General features: G+C 49.1%; 1 protein-coding gene across 1 annotated transcript in view; it reads left to right on the top strand.

Moving 5' to 3' along the window:
* The window catches only part of CTR9 (CTR9 component of Paf1/RNA polymerase II complex), a 222667-nt gene that overhangs the window by 127484 nt on the left and 74097 nt on the right, over positions 1-21086 (top strand). Inside the window, exon 14 of the mRNA XM_086955952.1 lies at positions 8857-9042. Coding sequence (XP_086812078.1) covers positions 8857-9042 — 186 coding nt within the window. The remainder of the gene's footprint in view (positions 1-8856; positions 9043-21086) is intronic.

Genomic DNA, 21086 nt, shown 5'->3' with positions numbered 1-21086 from the left:
AGCACCCACTTTAGTTTCCATGATACATTTCTGGACTAGCAAATCAACACCTAATCAAGTACCCCTTCCAAAGAAAACCAAGCGCATCATCCCAGGTGAGTATTCGAAACAAGTTTACTTGTACTTGTCTAATATAAACTATTAAAATGTAATTTTTGCTCTTCTGAATGAAGCATCCATTGCTCCGTAAAGGCAGTTCTTCATGAAACTTTGCAACGGACGCCAAAAGAATTGCTCGCATAATACCCAAACTGATTGTTTTTATCGCTAGTTTTTCTTAGACTGGAGAAATCATTTTTAGGATATGCTGCATTGTTTTCAAAGATTTGCCGCATGCAACTTTGTGTCCCTGTATCCAGAGAAGCAGAAATTGGATGAAGCATTCTCAGGTTATTATCTGGAAATTCCAAGCGTGATTAGAATTTTTGTCAGTCCTCCTAGATTATGGAACACTCAATTGGAAGCATTTCTTCACTAGGGTCCCAAAACACATTTGCACAGAACTTTCTGGTCACTATTTTGGACACCAACGTTTGGGATAAGGGGTTCTGTAGTAGGGGATCTCTGTGTATAGTCATAATCTAGTGAATAGTCCCGCCCATGTGCGTGGACCCCGGAGCAATCAAAAATAATTTCTTAAGCTGTCTTCTGTGCAATCCTGCATAGACACTTGAGAGAAAATTAAAGACAACAATGCAGCCTATACCTGTAAGGCTACACTGTCCAGTACTTCAACTAGAAATGCAAAGGAAATTCCACCAATATCACCAGTAACCACAGTCTGCTAAGTTTCATCCATAGAGAAACTTCTCCTTCACAAAATCCTTGGAATGATCGAGAGGAAGGGATGGACAGACAAGCCCCATAGGCTGCCATTATATGTCTGGAAAAGGGATACCATGCCTTTAAGGAACTCTCCAGAGACCCTCGGTATCCCATGATGCACAGCAAACTCCTTTTACTTTCAGTTCTTTTTTCCAGCTCCTGCTAGCAGGACCCTGGAGCATTGAGTTCTCCCTTTTTGGGTGTTTAAACTATTTTTGGGCACTTTTAAAGTGTTTAGAGTGTTTCACTCAACGTCTTTTGGCTTCTTCTTACTTTTGCTGAAGTTTTTTGGTACTTTTGGCTACTCTTCTGTCGAATATGCTAGCCCTGTTCGACAAGTGTCCTGAGTGTGCCAGGAAGAAGGCCAAATCAGATGCACACAGAGTGTGTATCCTCGGTCTCCCTTCCTCTCATGTCCCTGAAGACTGCGAGATCTGTCAAGCTTTCTCCAGGAGGACCCTCAGGGAAAGAGAGAAGATTCGTCTCCAAGGCCTGGAGCTCCGGAGACAACAGGAATCAGGTGGGTCTGGGCATGGAGGGTCGTCCTCTGCCCGTGCTGTGGCCTCTGGGGGATCCCCAGTCAAGAACAGGCCAGGAAAAGACCCAGATCTCTGTCGACATCGAGGACTTCGTTGACGTCGAGAGGGATGACTACTATCTGCTCCCCGTCTCCCCAGGGCTCGTCGCCGTTCGACGTAGAGACCTCTGACGAGATCGAAGGCGAGGACTACATCGACGTCGAGACACCATTGACGTCGGGATGGGTCTAAGAGGCATCGGCGCTCGCCGTCGAGGTCTACTCGACTACGAAGAGAAGAGAGTCGACTTCAAGGGATGTATCGTCGTCGAGACGTTCGGCGAAGAAGGGATCGACGTCGAGGAGGCGAAAATCGGCGTCAAAAGGCAGGTCAAGGGTCAGGACTGTATCTTCGGCCTCAGTGGTCAGCCTATCCTCTGTCTCCACGAGCCCCCGGTCGCGCCGGCGCTCGTCTGGAAGGATATCGGCCTCTCCTCTTCAAGGCCAGCACAAAAGAAGAGGGGAGTGGTTAGGTCATCTGAACACTTGCAGACCTCTTCGCCATCTAGGCTCCGGACGCCCACGCCTCCTCAGCCTCCTCCGTTGCCTAAGGAGAATCCTCCTCCGACTCCTCCTCATCATCGTCCTCCTCCTCCTCCTCCACCGCGACCTCCTCAACGTTCGGTGTCGTTGCTGTGTTTTCCGTCGCCCCCCCACGGGGCCTCCAAGACCTAGAGGTCTGGTTCTGCCTCCGCAGCTTCCGCTTCCTGTCTGGCCAGTGGACCGCCCGAGGCCTAGGACGTTGAGATCAAGGTCTGGAAGGAGACATCAGTCAAGGAGTGACCGTCGCTCGTCAACGCGGTCCAGGCATCGCCGCCGTAGGGACATGTCCAGGTCCCGTCATACGGATTTCTCAAGTGCCTGGGAATATTCACCAACATTGTCAGATTCCCCAGTTACGAGGGTGTCACCGGTGGATGACATTGTGTCGTTCCAGGAGGTATTGTTGAGAGGGGCAGCGAACCTGGGGATTACCCTGACGGTCCCCACACCTTCGACATCTGTGATTTTTGAGACCCTACACAAGCGGCAGTTGTCTCGACCCTTGCTGCCCTTGGTGCCAGGGCTTGAGGAGCCGGCAATGGAGCGCTTCCTGACTCCGGCATCAACTAGATCTGCCCCTTCCTGACTGCAAAAGAAATACAGACCACCAGATTCGGATCCGGCGTTCCTCAGATCAGACCCAGTGCCGGACTCTGTGATAGTCACTGCGGCTAGGAAACAGCACGCTACTGCCCCGGCCTCTACGGTGCCTCCAGATAAAGAGATTTATACAAACGTGGAAACCCAATTTACCCTTGTAGGCTTGGGCGGTCAGTAGTTAAAATAAAAAGTAGCTACAAGGGGTTTTGTTCAGAATCTTACTCCATTATTTTTAGATTCTTGGTTCTAAAAATAGAACCCAGAGTATCCTCAGGATAACTTAATGATTTGGTTGGACGCTTATATCAAATGACAATACATTCATTGTTGACAAATTTATAAAAAAAGCAAGAAGTAAAGAGTAAAAAGAAGCACACAGCAAGGGAGGGTGTTATGTTAAAAGGATTATTTATATTGATGTAAATCACAAAAAGAAGAAATTAATTCAAAGGGGATACAAGTTGAATACAACTAAAAACAGACTATTATGAAGAGCAACAAGTATGCATTTCAATGACAATTCATAACAGTAAGATCAGCTCCAGAATATATATATATATATATATATATATATATATATATATATATATATATATATATATATATATATATATATATATATATATATATATATATATATATATATATATATATATATATATATATATATATATATATATATATATATATATATATATATATATATATATATATATATATATATATATATATATATATATATATATATATATATATATATATATATATATATATATATATATATATATATATATATATATATATATATATATATATATATATATATATATATATACCAAATAAACAAATATATCTAGGTGTCCTGTGGCGGAGATGATCTTTAGGTCGACGTTTCGGTCTTTTAGGCTGTCGTCAACAAGACCATCATCAGGACTAGTTTTTTTTTAGGAAAAACCCCTTGAGAGGACCACAGAAAATGAATGATCTTAATAAAATAGACTGGATTTCGCTCTGAGGTGGTTTTTAAACACACTTAGAGGGATTGCAGAGAGTCGGCTAGCATAAGCCAGACGACTCTCGTTCTCTGCCTCATGCTAGCCGAGTGATTGACAAACCTCTGCTGGATATTTCTAAAAATATATTTGGTGACTTTGAGTGATCCACCGTGACTAACCGCCAATTTTTTTGAAAGCATTTATATGTACCACTTTCGATCCAGATCATATATTTGGTTTTGCTTTAAACAACCTCGAACCATTCAAACAAGAGTCCTCGTAAAGGAGAGAAATGTTATACGACTCTCTGCAATCCCTCTAAGTGTGTTTAAAAACCACCTCAGAGCGAAATCCCGTCTATTTTATTAAGATCATTCATTTTCTGTGGTCCTCTCAAGGGGTTTTTCCTAAAAAAAAACTAGTCCTGATGATGGTCTTGTTGACGACAGCCTAAAAGACCGAAACGTCGACCTAAAGATCATCTCCCCAGGCATCTCTGCCACAGGACACCTAGATATATTTGTTTATTTGGTTTCCTTATATATATATATTTTCTGGAGCTGATCTTACTGTTATGAATTGTCATTGAAATGCATACTTGTTGCTCTTCATAATAGTCTGTTTTTAGTTGTATTCAACTTGTATCCCCTTTGAATTAATTTCTTCTTTTTGTGATTTACATAAATATAAATAATCCTTTTAACATAACACCCTCTCTTGCTGTGTGCTTCTTTTTATTCTTTTTACTCTTTACTTCTTGCTTTTTTTATAAATTTGCCAACAATGAATGTATTGCCATTTGATATAAGCGTCCAACCAAATCATTAAGTTATCCTGAGGATACTCTGGGTTCTATTTTTAGAACCAAGAATCTAAAAATAATTGAGTAAGATTCTGAACAAAACCCCTTGTAGCTACTTTTTATTTTAACTCCAGATAAAGAGAGCCGTACGATGGACTCTGCGGGACGTAAAGTATGCTGTACGGCTGCTACGTCGATGAAGGCCGCTAGTGCGGCGGCTCTCCTGGGTCGGTACGACCGGTCGTTATGGGAGTCCCTGCAGCAGTTCCTGGAGCACCTTCCTAGGGACAAGAGGGAGGACTTCCAGGAGATCATCAAAGAGGGTATGATGGTCTCCAACCAGGTGATCAGCTCTGCCACAGACTCCTCCCTCCTGGCGGCTCATGGCTACTGCCACAGAATTAACCTGAGACGTCATGCCTGGTTGCGCCTGACTTCACTAAAACCGGAAGCGTAACAGAGAGTAGCCAACCTGCCTTTCTCGGGTGCTACTCTTTTTGGAAAACATACGGATGAGGAGATGGCCCGCATGAAGGCGGAGGCTGAAACCCTGACGGCTGTCAGGTTGGAAAAGCCGAAAGAGCAAAAGAAGACCTTCCGTCCTTTCCAGAGACGTTTCGGTGCCCAGGGAAGAGGGCAAGGTCGTCAAGCTGGGCAGCAGCAGCAGTACCAGCGGCGCCCGTTCCAGAAGCGCCAGAGGGGTAGAGGCGGCCAGCAGTCCTCCTCGACGCCTAAAGGCCCGGCCGGGTCTAGGCCATGAGGTGCTACTTCCCCCTCGTCTGTTACCCGCTCCGGAGGGGGGGTAAGCATACAAAATCACTTGGCAGAGTCGAGAAATATTACTCCGGACAAGTGGGTGCTGAAAATGGTTTGCAATGGATACAGTCATCGTTTCGTCAGCCCGCCTCCAGCGATTCCACCGGTTTGCTCGACAGGCAAACAAATGGATTCTCAGAGAAAAGTTTTGCATGCTGTCTTTGCACCAGATTTATCCTCAGCTGCAGAGGGGAGACTGGCTTTGCGCAAAAGACCTGCAAGATGCATACTTGCATGTGCCCATTACACGGAAACACCGGAAGTTCCTGCGGTTCCTCGTCGGCACCAATCACGATCTATACACCGTACTACCGTTTGGACTTAAGTCTGCTCCCAGGACTTTCTCAAAGTGCATGGCGGTGGTAGCAGCGCACCTGAGGAAGAACAAGGTGTTTGGCTACCCGTACCTGGACGACTGGCTGATCAAAGCCTCCACCTTCCAGGAAGCGCAATTGCACTTCAACAGGGCGGCCGTTCTGCTGAATCAACTGGGGTTGCGCATAAACATGTCCAAGTCTGTTCCGACTCCTGTCCAGCGCCTGCAATACTTGGGAGCCTCCATCGATACTCTGTCAGCAAGTGGGTTTCCTTCGGAGGAGAGACGCTTATCAATCCTTCGGAAGGCTCAGGCTCTTATAGCTGCTCCATCTACGACAGTGAGGACGGTGTGTTCTATACTGGGGTCGATGGCCTCTTGCATCTTCCTCACGCCACATGCACGGCTCCACATGAAGCTACTGCAGGAATGTCTGCAGGACCAGTGGGATCAGAGGCGAGGGAGCTGGGACGACAGGATCAGGCTGTCCCTTCACGCCCTACAGTCTCTGAAATGGTGGTGCTCAGCGGAGAATCTCCTCAAGGGGGTTCCATTCCACAAGGACATTCCGAGTCAGACTATCGTCACAGATGCTTCTCTCCTCGGCTGGGGAGCGCATTCAGACCATCTACAGATTCAGGGTATGTGGTCCCCAGCGGAATCCACGTACCACATCAATTTCCTGGAACTCAGAGCGGTTCACTTGTCACTGGCGGTCTTTCATCCGTCCTTCCAGACCAATTCCTTGCTTGTGCAGACGGACAATACGACCACAATGTATTACCTCAACAAGCAGGGGGGCTCGCGATCGCGCACCCTGTCAATGGAAGCGCAGGCGATCTGGCACTGGCTGCTAGCCAGGGGACTGATGATAACGGTCACCCATCTGCCAGGTGTGCAGAATGCTCAGGTGGACGCACTCAGCAGGCTTGTACAAGAAAACCACGAGTGGGTTCTGAATGACGAGGTGCTAGAAGACATCTTCGAGAGGTGGGGCACTCCAGACGTAGATCTGTTTGCCACCGCCGTAAACAGAAAATGCAGGGACTTCGCCTCCAGGTATTACCAACCGGGGACTCTAGGGAATGCGTTATGGATCAGCTGGTCGAACAGCTTTCTGTACGCTTTTCCTCCCATTCCCCTGATACCGGCGGTACTCATCAAGCTGTCCCGGTCCAGAGCATGGATGATCCTAATTGCTCCGGAGAGGCCCCAACAGTGGTGGTTCACAGACCTACTCCACTGATCTATTCAGCCTCACCTGCGACTGTCGTGTCGGCTGGACCTTCTCACGAAGTTCGGGGGGCAGATGGTGCACCCCAACCGCTTGTCGTTGAGTTTGGCGGCATGGCTCCTGAGATAGTGCAATATGGACACCTAAATCTGCCTGAGGATTGCATGAACATTCTCAAGGAGGCTAAGCGGCCTTCCACTAGGACGTGTTATGCCTACAAGTGGAAGAGGTTCTGCATCTGGTGTACGTCCAAGAACTATGATCCGACAACCTGCAAGGAAGATGTGGTCCTTCCATATCTCTTGCATTTGGCTCAGTCTGGCCTTAATTTTCAATCTATTAAGGTTCATCTCGCAGCATTGACTGCGTATAGGAAATGTCCTTCACAGACTTCCTTCTTCCAGGTCCCTGTGATTAATGATTTCTAAGAAGGATTGAAGAAAGTGTTTCCTCCTGTTAGGAGTCCTTCGCCTTCCTGGGAGTTGAATGTGGTGCTGTCCAGATTGATGAAGGAACCTTTTGAACCCATTCATAAAGCCTCACTGCAGCACTTGTCGTGCAAGGCGGCTTTCCTTGTGGCCATTACATCGGCCCGAAGAGGTGAGTGAGATTCAGGAATTATGTTGTCAAGAACCTTATACTGTTTTTCATGCTGCTAAGGTTGTAATGCGTACTCATCCTAAGTTCCTTCCTAAGGTGATCTCTGATTTTCATGTTAATCAGACTATAACTTTACCTATGTTTTTTCCAGAATCCTTCCACTCCAGCGGAACGGTCTCTTCATTCGCTGGATGTGAGAAGGGTGTTGAAATTCTATCTGGATAAGACCAAGGAGATTCGTAGGTCAGACCAACTGTTTGTTAACTATGGGTTGGTCAGGACTGGTCTTGCTACCTCTAAACAGTCCATCTCTAGGTGATTGTGTCCTGTATCCAGTTATGTTACCAGAAGGCTAATAAGACCTTAGGAGGTAAGCCGAAGGCTCATTCCACCAGGGGCATAGCGGCTACGACGGCTTTGCTACGTAATGTTCCCATTGCAGAGATCTGCAGGGCTGCCATGTGGAAGTCGGTCCATACCTTTGCTAAGCATTACTGTCTGGACTCTGATGCCAGAGCAGATGCTCAGGTTGGGCAGGCTTCGTTAAGAAATCTGTTTGCGCAGTAATGGTGTTGTCTTTTTCTCCACCGCCGGATTGTTGTTGGGATGGGCTTGCCATTCTATTCACTAGATTATGACTATACACAGAGATCCCCTTCTACAGAAGGAGTAGTTTCTTACCTGTAACTCCAGTTCTGTACTAGGGGTATCTCTGTTATAGTCATAAGCGCCCGCCCTCCTCCCCGGTGGAGAAAATGGTACTGTAATGTATGCTACAGGCCTTGCTTTATACACCTTCAAAAAGAACTGAAAGTAAAAGGAGTTTGCTGTGCATCATGGGATACCGAGGGTCTCTGGAGAGTTCCTTAAAGGCACAGTATCCCTTTTCCAGACATATAATGGCAGCCTATGGGGCGTGTCTGTCCCTCCCTTCCTCTCTATCATTTCAAGGATTTTGTGAAGGGGAAGTTTCTCTATGGACGAAACTTAGCAGACTGTGGTTACAGGTGATATTGGTGGAATTTCCTTTGCATTTCTAGTTGAAGTACTGGACAGTGTAGCCTTATAAGCTGCATTATTGTCTTTAATTTTCTCTTAAGTGTCTATGCAGGATTGCACAGAAGATAGCTTAAGAGATTATTTATGATTGCTCCGGGGTCCACGCACATGGGCGGGACTATTCACTAGATTATGACTAAAACAGAGATACCCCTACTACAGAACTGGAGTTACAGGTAAGAAACTACTCCTTGTTTGCTAAGTGTATTGCATTCATCTATTACAAATTGTATTATTCTATCCAGTTTGGTGCAATTAGCTTTTTCCAGATTGACAGTTGACAGTACATGTGTTAAATTCTGTTTACAGGATTAATCGATGCAAACCTTATTTCTTCCACTGTACGAGGTTTCTTTTCCACTTTTCCGCTGGTAGATTTTCAGATATTTTTGTGCAGTATTCCTCTACCTAGGTACAAAGAATTAGTAAGTGAACCAACGGTCCACTCTTATCCCATCTCAAACTTTCTTGGTCCTCCGTTTATATTAGGACCATCCAGATGCCTGGTCATTGATTGGCAACCTTCATGTGGCAAAACAAGAATGGGGTCCAGGGCAGAAGAAATTTGAGCGAATATTGAAGCAGCCATCTACACAGAATGACACATATTCCATGCTGGCCCTCGGAAACGTATGGTTACAGACTTTGCACCTGCCCACCAGAGACAGAGAAAAGGTAATTGACTTGCAGCATGTTCATTCTAAATTTGTACTAGATGCCGTCATAAGCTGTTTAATAAAAACCTGTTCATTGGGTGATCTATAGGTTAGTTGCTGAGACAGTTTTTTTGAGTGGGTTCATTTTTGCAAGTAGGTTCATTTTTGCAGGTATTGAGGTGATCTATATTGGTTTAAAAATAATAATGCATTGTAAAATAAGGGATGGCTCTTAAATAGGTAAAACAAAATGTTTGTAGCAATTGTTGCAGTGGATGCACAGGCTCTGTGTACATTTGTTTTTTACTGTTGGGCTCGGTCATTTGGGACATGTTTTTCTGCAAAGGAATCTTAAGAGGCATGAAGTACATGGTTACTGCTTCTTATGCGACATTGCTCTGTGGCACAGACTCCATTTTAGATTTATTTTTTTTCGCCATCTGATTCAAATGCGGCGACCGGGGCTCCAGACAAAAAAGATAGCCTCCGAGATAGTTGGTGGGCTGACTGTAAGCTATCTTGTCTTCTGGCTCTGACAAGGAGGAGGAACACTTTAGGGTAACAGGACTGCACAGATGGACAATGCCCCAGACTGTGAGTATAACAGACACCTACACCAAGCACAATAAAGCCCCTTGAGGTCGGGCCACTCGTCCCTCGAAGTCAAACAGTCCTCTAGCTTCGGCTCGGGTCGACCTCAAGAAAGGTTTATGGAGCCCGTACCCCACTCCACCCATATTCACAGACTGTCAACCTATTTGACCATCTGCCAAAACAAGGATCTTAGCCTCGTTTGCGCCAAAGCCCACACCGGTGTCAAAGGCAAACAGACCCCAAGATGCCACCAGCACCCAAATATCTTTTGGAACGAACACCACCTCTGATGCCGTAACAGCAGAAGCCAAGACCTACCTCAATGCTTTTTAAAAAAAACAAAAATTGTATTCCTCATATACCAATGTAGGCATTCTAGCTAGAGAATCCCCCCCCCCCCCCTTCCTCTCCTCTGTTTATGGTGTTCTGGCATCGTTGTTTGAGACCCAAGGAGAGGGGGAAGGGGGAAACTCCCCTAGTAGCTACTGTTTACTTATTCCACTCCATTCCTCTTTATCTGAATGGCCCTTTATAGAATGGAGGCAAAGAACCAACAGTGCCCAGGTGAAATCATTGGAATACCCTCATCGGTTCCGCCATGCCACTAGGGCCGCCCAGATCTTATCGTGACTGGTGTTATCACAGGCTATGTCCGACTCACTTGTGTAGATGATATATTTCAGGCACTCTGAAAAAAAGGGGGCATTCGCATCTTTCCAGGCCCTGCATATTTCTCGCCTTGCTAAGATTATTACATAGAATATAAATTTAGTCGCCATATCGTTAAGATGATAATATATGGTTAATCCAAACCAAATCGTCCTCGGGTTTATCAATGACCTACCTCAATGCTGATCGTGCCGACTTCTTAAGCCTCCACACCTCTGAAGAAGCTGGCTCTTGATATAGTATATCAAAAAGAGGTGTTGTTGGAAGGTCCTAGTGACAGGGGTCCCAGGGGACCCTCTTCAGCTTACAGGCCCTAGGTACCCAGGGTACCACTTACTAGGGACTTACAGGGGACAGAAGTACCAATTGTGGATATATTTTAGGGAAGAAGCACTGGAACAAGGGACATGATTGGCAGAACCCTGTGCACTACTTTCCTTTTTGCGTACATCTTAGTTTTAAAATAAATATTGAAAGCAGCTTATATTTCCTTTTTGTGTACATCTTAGTTTTAAAATAAATATTGAAAGAAGCTTTGTTTTCTAAAATGAGTGTGGGTGTCCTTTTTGAGTTGTCATTTTATTAATCACTGTGTGTATAACAAATTCTTACACTCCACAGTGTTGGGCCCAGACTGCTCGCCCAGACTACCATAAATAGAGCACTTTGTGTTTACATTGAGCCCTGTACACTTCTGCTGGAATCTCTGGACTCTGTGCACGATATAACCATTTAGTGTAATTTCAAAGGCGGCAGCTCTGAAGGTTGCCACCCAAGGAAGGCTAATCGGGAGGTTATCCTGTGGAGTTTGTTTTGGGCCTCCTGAGAGTAGAGGTTCTCACCCTGGGAGGTCAGAAAAGTGTCTCGGTTGCAGGGTGGCGGACACCAGTGAAGGAGCAACCCAGAGGCTGGTAGGTTTTCAGGGGGCACCTCTATGGTGCCCTCTGGGTGCATGTATTGATAAATCCATCTGTGGAATCAGTGTGGGTTTCTCAATAAGAGATGTTTGATACCAAACACCAATATCTTCATTGAAGCCATCATGTAGCTTGTGTAGGAAGTGGGTTTTTGTTGCAGTAACCCCCCTACCACCCCTCCCCCGCCCCCACACACTTTTGCCAGATTTCTGATGCACTTTAAGGCTACCAGGGCCTGTGTTCTTTCTCTAAACCTGTACCATTTTTTCCACAATTGGCACAACTCTGGCCTACCTGTAAGTCCCTTCTAAGGGGTATCTATGGCACCGAGGGAATGGTAGCCAGGAGGGCTGCAGCTTGCATTATGCCTCCCTCGGAGATCTCTCGCCATAAACATGCACCACTGTCATTGCAGCCTGCGTTTTGTGGCGCAGACAAAAGTGAAATGTCGACATGGCCACATCCCTGTGTGCCATGCCTGCCCAGCACTTCATGAGGCCTTGGTAAGACAAAGCAAACACAAGGAGATAATGGACAGAGTGCTGAAACTTTTCAGACACTCACTCCCAGTCACAGATCTGGGTTGAATCCATCATTCTTTAGCTCACTTCGCCCCCTCAGTTCATACCCAGCTTTATGTAAATCAGTCTTGACCCTGTGCCTCATGGGAACAGTCAGCCCGAACTGCCAAGCCAGGACTTCCCTGAACCGGAAACGAGTATCCTGGGGCCGGTTTCTGGGTATCGCCCTTCATCAGCCAGGCTAGCTTGAATCCAGTGGCAAAGTGAGCAAGGGACCCATGCCTGGGCATACCTCCTCATGTGAGGACCTATCTGCGTGAGCAGACAGGTCCCTGTAATATCTAAGGCCATTCTTAGATATTTTAAGTGCCCAGTAAAACCATCCTGAGTATATGGTCTAGAAACTTGTCATTACAAGTTTCCTAGCACCATAATGGCTTCACTGAATCCTGGGATGTTTGGTATCAAACATCTCAGACTAATAAACCTGCACTGATTTAGTGTCAGATTTATTATTCCATGCACTAAGGGGGTCCCTTCTAGAGGGGACCCCTTGACCAAACCAACCACTGGTGGGTTCCTGACTGGTGAACACCTGCCTGCCACCACAAGACAGGTTTCTGGACCCCTGGGTGGGAGCCTTCGCTCCCAGGGCCCAGAAGCAAAGCCTTTACCTAGGTTATGAAGAGCCATCTTTTGCAGGGGAGCTTCAAAGTCCTTTCTACCTTTGCAGCGTGACGCCCAGCCTCTCCTGTCATCAGGAGCAGGCACTTTACCCCCCACCCCATTTCACCCCCCACTACCCCCCCCCTCCCTCCCCCCACCCCTCCTTTTTCGGCAGGAAGACAGGTGGGAAGCTTAAGCAAGCCCAGGAGGTGTGCTTACCACTGCCACCTTCACCCCTCAGGTGGGGGAGGTGAGGTGAAGCCTGCTCTTCAGGGCCAGCCATCTTTCTGATGGGGGGCATCCCCTAATCAGGGTTAGGGAATGTGCTCATTCCCTCATGTGGGGTAAGCACACCAAGGATATAGTCACCCCATGGTCAGTAACCCATTGGCTACTACCTCGAGAACCCTAGAACACCTCCTAAATACTGTATTTACTGTCAGCCATGAACACGAATTTTGATTTGTCGACCTAAGACGAAGAAGGAACTAAGAGCTGTGCAGTTGACTTGGCCCCAGCTCTACTGGTCTATCTCCTCCTCCAGCCGCCCTGCTTCCAGAAATTGGCATGGCCCGCAGCCAGCAACCTCAAGAACCCCAGAAGACCTGTGCTGCCTTCGACAAAGACTTCAGTATCCTGTGGACACCGGATTTGTCCAGCAAAGAGACCAACACTAGTCCCCGGAACCCAGCGGATCTGTGACACTGCACCACTCTGCACCCGACGCCCACGGCCCGAGTTCGAGTGAACCACTTACCATGAGGAGTCCCGCCAGCAATTCTGACCTCGTCTGCACAGGTGGCTGACCTCTCCAAGACCCCTCCTCAACATCTGCAGCCTCTGTTCGAAGGGTCTCCCCAACTCTGACCATATCCAGCTAAGGAAGCCAGACTCCAAAAGGCACCCCTGGACCCACCGCACCAGACTTTGGGGAGCCCAGCTATCCAACTTACCTGTCCAACCATTGGTCTCCCTCATCCAGCCTTCTGGTCCAAGCCTGCAGCATTTCTTCCCGACCAATGTCCTCCATTGGTTTGCATTGGGAGCCCGATGCCTACTTTGAACCCTGCACCCTGCCGCCCGAATGCCGACGGAGGTGTGCTTTTGGTGCCTACTATTGTATTATGCTTTATTTTTCAATTACTTAAAATTGTTACAATATACTATTGTTATTAAAAAGAAAAGAGTTAAAATTCCACGCATGTTGCTGCAAACTAGTTGGGCGTAAAACCTTAAAAACTGATATAAAAACTGGCTGTAAAGTGCAAATACATTAGACTTGGAAGGGAGTTTTGTTAAAGTCTCTCTTGCTTGCTAGCCGACTGGTTTCTTTTTGTAACTCGATTTTCTGCTTCAGTGCGGCTTGGATTGATTCTGTAAATTTCCCCAGCCACGCGACTGTTTGTGCTCTTGGTGCCTACTAAAGGCCCCCTTTATGACTGCCTTTGATCCCTGGGCCCTGACCCAGAAACCGCAGTTACCTGCCTGTGAACTGTGCTTTTCTGAGTACCCCTGTCTCCATAGTACTACATTGGGCCCAACCTCTCCTCTGACCTCTGCACTCGGCCTCCCCTATGCTGCTAAGGGTGCACTCTCTGTACCTACCTGACCCCAGCTGTAGGGGTGACTTACAAATATTACATGCAGTGTTAGGGAATGTGTCATTTTCTGGATTACAGGAGACCGGACACAGCAGCGGCGAGTCTCGAAGCCTGGGGCCCAATTGATGAAGGGCAAGACCTGGAACCGATACTGAAGAGTTCCTTCGTTTTAAATATTTTGGAAATTAATACCAACTGATAAGACACATAACATTTTTTGTCTTCGACTAGCAGACTGGCACAAAGTTTGAACAACATTACGAATTTACTTCACCTGGAGAGATCACTATTATTAGAGATTAAGGTATCCCATGAGAACCGTCTTTTGGTGCATGCTAGGAAATACAGCCTAGAAGTTGTATAACATTGGTTGATTTAATATACGACATATGATAGTTAACATAGTCTTGATAAAGATGGTGTAACCAGGATGATACCATTGAAACGTGTTGACGCCTTGAACCCTAATTTGTGTTGTTGGTTGGCACAACAGATATAAAATAACTTTCATCATATCGAGTTCCAGCCTTAAAGTTATCTTGTCACGGATAGGTCTTACTGATGACAGTGTATTGTCTTGTAGATACCCATTCATTTTTCTTTATCCTCTTTTTTTTTTTCTCATTTTGTTTGTTTTATGTATATGTTATTTGTGTAGAACATTATTACTATTGTGTATATGTATGCAATATTTGAGATAGGATTCCCTTGGATATTGGATTTTATAGCAATGTATTGATAAAAGGTTTTTTAATGTTTTTAATGAATCTATTTGTACAATCCTACTACTACCTCTGTGTGGTGGCACACTATATTTAGCAAAACTTAAAACTTGGTATCCTCTCTTTGGCGCTATTTTTGTAAGAAGTGACGTGTGTGGCTTGGATGAATGTGATGAACATTGTACAATATATAGTCCACCAAAGGATACATTAATATCTATTGAGCTTAAAACAGACCCCTATTCCTTTGGTGTAAAAGGGGTCCCTCTCACATGTTTTTGTCTGCACCAAAACATGCAGCCTGCAATGGCAGCATTACATGTGCTTGGTGAGGGGTCCTTAGGGTGGCACATTTCGTGGTGCAGCCCTTAGGGACCCTCATTAGTGCCCTCACCCTCATTAGTGCCTCATACCCTAAGTCCCATTTAGTAGGGACTTGCAGAGGGTGATAAAGGGTTTGCCAAGTTGGGGACACAATTGTACAGTTTTGGGAAAGGACACTGGCACTGGGGACCTGGTTAGCAGGAGCCCAGTGCACTTCTAGTTGAAATCACATCAGTTATTTGGCAAAAAGTGGGGGTGACCATGTCAAAAAGGGCTACTCCCTACATGGAGTTGGGGGATATAGATTCCAGGATACAGATATATCCCAAGACTTGGTGGCTCTACAGACTACTAGCCAGAGAGGGTCCTTCCAAAGGCCGCAATACCACGTAGGTTCTAAGACCACCACTCTAGACCCAGTCTCTTACCACAGGCAGCAGCAACACCAGCCCTACTACCCTTAGACACCTAGGGGCTACATCTGAAAGAAATAATTTAGTATTGGATTCCTTACCTTAGAATATCCCCAGGCGTCAGACTGGATCCGGAAATGTTTGCGTAGCAGAACCATTGCGCGTCGGTAGGCGTCTGCGGCTCTGCGTCCGTCGTTGGCGTACTTAGACGCCGCCTTCGTGCGCTGACGTCAATTCTTCTTTTTTCCGCGCCAGCAGCGCAGATCCGGAAAAAGTGGTACCTTAGTCATTTTTTGACTAAACTTTTTACGATCCCTTTTGATAATTTTTCGAGACTTCGACTCCGAACGGTGCCGGTAGGGATGCCAGGTTTTAAACCCTGTGAGGACTGCGACGGACTGATGTCGGTCACCGACCTTTACCGCCGGTGCCTCCACTGTCTCGACGACAAGACCTGCTCCGACTGCCGGGCCCTGACTTCGAAAGCTAGGCGGGAGCGGTCCCACAAGCGGCGCGAGCTCCGGCAGTCAGCCATGCGCCGCGAGAGGTTCCGGTCTGGACGGAGGTCGAGGGACCGGTCGCGGGGTCGGAGCTATCATAGCTCCGTGAGTCGCCAGCACTCCTCAGGTTCGAAGTCGTCATGTAAGCACTAGAAGTTGAAGAGACGTCATCGCTCTTCCGACTCCCCCGACGCTCGCGCGACGCGGCCGGGCGTTCTGGTGACACCGCCCACGCGCCTCCATCGGAGTCGCGGGCGTCGCGACCTGCCCCATACCCTCCGGTCCCTGGGCAGCAAGCGACGCCGGAGGAGATAGAGCGCTTCCTTGTGGCCATGAGGTCCCTCACTCCTCCGGCGGGTTCTGCGGCGCCTTCGGGCCCAGCGGACCCGTCTGGGGGCCCAGCGGGTCGGGTGCTTCGACGCCGGCGGGTGCTTTGGCCCCGACGCCGCCGGCGCCTTCGGGCCCGGCACCTCAGGGCCCCACTGGATCCGCTTCTGGATCCGGGTCTTCGCCGGTTGACCTGACGACCTCACCGGCCCCGGTCCCTCAGATGTCACCTCCAGCGCCGTCCTCGGGCGGCGCCGTCCCCGATGCCTCCCTCGATCCGGTTCCTGCGTCGGAGCGGCGCCGCCCTCGACTCCGCTTGGGGAGTTTTACTTCAACGAACCGGCCCCATCATTTGACAACCCTGATTATCAGGAGATGGGTGATGAGTATTGGGAGGGGTCTGAGGACCCTCTGACACGTGAGTGTCAGTCCCAGGAGGACTGGAAAGGTGGACTTGGGGATGCCAGTGGTCTGGACACCTCGCCAGACACTGGTTTTCTCTCACCTCCTACCTTGGCTACGGAGGAGGGGGCAACCTTCAGTGTGGTGTTGACGCGGGCGGCCAAGGCCTTGGGCCTTGAGCTCCCCGTCGCGGCTGTGAGTACTAACCTCCTCACTGAGGTCCTTAAACCGCAGTCAAGCTGCAGTTTAATGAGGCCTTGACTGACATTCTTTTGGGCACTTGGTCACTTGGTCCAGGCCCGCTACAGGTCAGCCTGTAGTAGGAACGTGGCCAGACGCCACCGCCCGGCCCCGGGCGACCCTTGTTTTCTGTCCACCCATCCCACCCCCAAGAGCCTGGTCATCCAGGCCTCAAATTCCCAGACCGCATTCCCGTCGGCTCCGCCTGATCTGGAATCCAAGAGGTATGAGCAATACGGCAAGAAGGTATTCTCCTCCCTGAGTCTGGGACTGCGGTCTTCCAACACTGCATGCTTCTTGGGCCGCTACACCCACTCCCTGATGGACACGGTCGCGGACTTGATGCCACAATGCCCGGCTGAGGTCACGGCTAAACTCGCCCAAGCCCTTGCGTAGGGTCGAGATGCAGCACGTTTTTTCATCCGGTGTGGGCTGGATACCACTGACTCACTGGGCAGAGCGATGGCAACAACAGTGGCGATTCGTCGCCACGCCTGGTTGAGGTCCCTCAACTTTTCGGCCGATGTCCAGAATACCCCCATGGACATGCCGTTTGATGGCCGGCGCCTTTTTGGCGACAAGGCAGACCATGCGCTCGAGTGCTTTAAGGACTCCAAGGCTACGGCCAGGTCCTTGGGCCTCTCTGCCCTGCACCAGCAAACGGGTGCCTTTCGCTCCTTTCGTGGCCAAGGAAGGGATGCCCCCACAAGTGCTGCCAGCCCCGCACCGCAGACTAACATCCAACGCAGTGGCGGCTGTGGAAACCACCGTGGAGGCGTTCGGGGACAACGGCCAGGCCAGTCCACACCTTTCCCCACAGCATCCGCCTCAAAACCATCCTAGTCCGTGCTTTCAGGCCCATGTGACGCCAGTGGGGGGGCAGGGTTCGCCATCACCTTCTCCACTGGCGCACTGTCAAATCAGACAGGTGGGTGCTGCAAATCGTCCGAAAGGGCTACTCCCTCCCCTTCGAGGCGACCCCTCCAGCCATGCCACCGCAATACCACCGCATATCGTGGGATCATTTGCGACTTCTGCAGGAGGAAGTTACGGCCCTCTTGGCCAAGGGGGCCATCGAGCGCGTTCCTGGGCCAGAAGTAGGGTGTGGTTGCTACTCCCACTATTTTCTGGTACCCAAGAAGGGCAAAGGGGGCCTACGCCCTATCTTGGATCTACGGAACGTCAACGGCTACCTCCGGAGGGAGAACTTCAAAATGCTGATACCGGCTCAGGTCTTAGCTGCCCTGGACCCAGGAGACTGGATGGCAGCGTTGGACTTGCAGGACGCTTATTTCCACATCCCCGTCCTGCCGGCCCACCGGCGCTACCTGCAGTTCACAGTAGGCCACGAGCACTTTCAGTTTACCGTGCTCCCCTTCGGCCTTACCAGCGCCCCACGGGTGTTCACGAAGGTGATGGCGGTGGTCGCAGCTCATCTGCGCAGGTTAGGGGTTTCAGTCTTCCCCTACCTTGACGACTGGTTGTTGAAGGTGGGCTCGCCCCAGACAGTCGTTAACCACCTCCAGACAACGGCAGACCTCCTGCACCAGCTGGGGTTTTCCATTAATGTGCCGAAGTCACACCTGTGCCCCTCTCAGAAGCTCCTCTTCATCGGAGCGGTTCTCGACTCGGCGCAGTTTCGGGTTTACCCTCGTGAACAGCGGGTTCGGGACATTCAGGCTCTGATTCCGGCGGAGTCCCGGCATCATATCAACCTTTTGGAGCTGCGGGCGATTCGTCTAGCACTGAAAGCATTCCTCCTCTCTTTCCGGGGGAGTGTAGTGCAGGTGTTCACGGACAGCACCACCGCCATGTGGTACTGCAACTAACAGGGCGGGGTGGGGTCGTGGACCCTCTGCCAAGAGGCTCTGCGCCTTTGGCAGTGGCTGGGACATCAGGGCGTGACCCTGGTGGTTCAACACCTGGCAGGTTCTCTGAACGCCATGGCGGACAAACTCAGTTGCATGATGGATCACGAATGGCGTCTGAACTCGTACGTGGCGCAAGGTCTCTTTCTGTAGTGGGGAGAGCCTTGGTTAGATTTATTCGCCACAGAAGAGAACGTGCAATGTCATCAGTTCTGCGTGTTGGAATTTCCAAGGCGGCACTCGCTCGGAGACGCTTTTCGTCGCGAGTGGAGTTGCGGTCTGTTGTATGCCTTTCCGCCTATACCACTTTTGCCCAGAGTGCTGAGGAAGATCCAACGCTGCCGGGCCAAAGTCATCCTTGTGACTCCGGACTGGGCACAAAGGTACTGGTATCCCGAGCTACTCAGTATATCAGTCGATCCCCCGATTCGTCTGCCTCTTCAGGAGGACCTTCTGTCGCAGCTGCAGGGGACGGTCCTACACCCGAACCTGTCCAGTCTCCACCTCGATGCTTCGAGATTGAGCTGCAACAGTTGAGGCCATTTGACTTGCCCCCTGAAGTCTGTAATGCTGTTCTGGCAGCCAGGCGTCCCTCCACAAAGTCGGGATACGCCTGCAGGTGGAACAGATTTGTGGCATGGTGCACAGCAAAGGCTGTGGATCCTGTCTCTGCCCCTCTTTCTGAGGTTCTTCTCTTCCTTCTTTCTCTTGCCCAGCAGGGCTCTGCTCTGGGCACTATCAAGGGCTACCTTTCTGCCCTTTCAGCCTTTCTAAGGCTGCCTGATCAACCTACTTTGTTCAAGTCCCCTATTGTAACTCATTTTCTGAAGGGCATCACACACATGTTTCCTCCTGTTCCGTTTGTGATGCCTCAGTAGGACTTGAACCTTGTCCTTACCTTTCTGATGTGCGCTCCCTTTGAGCCACTTCACAACTGTCCTCTCCGCCTTCTTACTCTGAAGACTGCTTTCCTGGTTGCCATCACCTCTGCCAGGAGAGTGAGTGAGCTCCAGGCTCTTTCATCCAAACCCACTTTCCTTTCTGTCCATCCGGACAAGGTTGTGTTGTGGACTAGACCCTCTTTCCTGCCCAAGGTTGTCACGACCTCCCATATCGGGCAGTCTATCACCTTGCCCACCTTCTTTCCGCCACCGCATCCCTCAAAAGAGGAAGAGCGACTCCACCGTCTGGACCCAAAACGTGCGATTTCGTTCTATCTAGATCGCACACGCCAGTTCCGGGTGGATGACCAACTCTTTGTTGGTTACGTGGGCGCTAAGAAGGAAGGACCATCTCTCAGTGGGTCGTCTTGTGTATCAAGGCTTGTTACTCCTTGGCAAAGAAGGAGCCTCCTGTTGGGCTGAGGGCCCATTCAACTCGGGCCACGGCTGCTACCACTGCCCTGGGCCGGGGAGTCCCCTTGCAAGACATCTGTCAGGCAGCTACGTGGGCATCGCTGCACACTTTTGAAAGACACTACTGCCTGGACAGCCAAGTCCGGAGGGATGCTTCTTTGGCCGTTCCGTCCTCCAGGACTTTCTGGTGTGATTATTGGTTCGCAGACCCACCACCGGGGTTGGTATTGCTGGGGTATCTATTCTAAGGTAAGGAATCTAATACTAACCTGTTTCTTTCAGATGAACAAGTTACTTACCTTCGGTAACGATATATCTGTAAGAAACAGTAGTTAGTATTATATTCCTTACCGCCCCACCCATCCTCCCCGTTCTGCGAACCGATATCTAGGGTTAAGGTCATGCCCTTTCAGGGCCCTAGTTTCAATGGCACCAGTGTTTGTTTTTTACATGGCTCTGCGTTTCTGGCGCGGAAAAGCTGTGTCTAAGAACTGACGTCAGCGCGTGGAGGCGGCGTCTAAGTACTCCGACGACGTCATCACGGCGCCCACGACGCCGATGACGGATGCGGAACCGTGGACGACACCTACCGACGCGCAAGGGTACTGCTACGCAAACATTTCCGGACCCAGTCTGACGCCTGGGGATATTCTAAGGTAAGAAATCTAATACTAACTACTGTTTCTTACAGATATATCGTTACCGAAGGTAAGTAACTTGTTCACTAGTGGCGGGCATAGGGGAAACCATAGATGAAACCCAAGGGAGGTTCCGGTAAAGGGGCCTCCACCACTAAACATTTCTGATTCGATACAGTTCCTACACCACTACACAACACATGTTGGAAGTCCGAATCGGGGATTCCCTGCCACAGAAAATCACTTCAGACTAATAGGTTCTTACCATAGTTAAACACAGTTACTGCCTAGAGCTTCACTCATACC

This window comes from Lissotriton vulgaris, chromosome 2_1 (assembly GCF_964263255.1).
Source record: "Lissotriton vulgaris chromosome 2_1, aLisVul1.2, whole genome shotgun sequence".
Classification (NCBI taxonomy): Eukaryota; Metazoa; Chordata; class Amphibia; order Caudata; family Salamandridae; genus Lissotriton; species Lissotriton vulgaris.
Note: the sequence above shows the minus strand (reverse complement) of the source record. Positions and strands in the feature narration are given on the sequence as shown.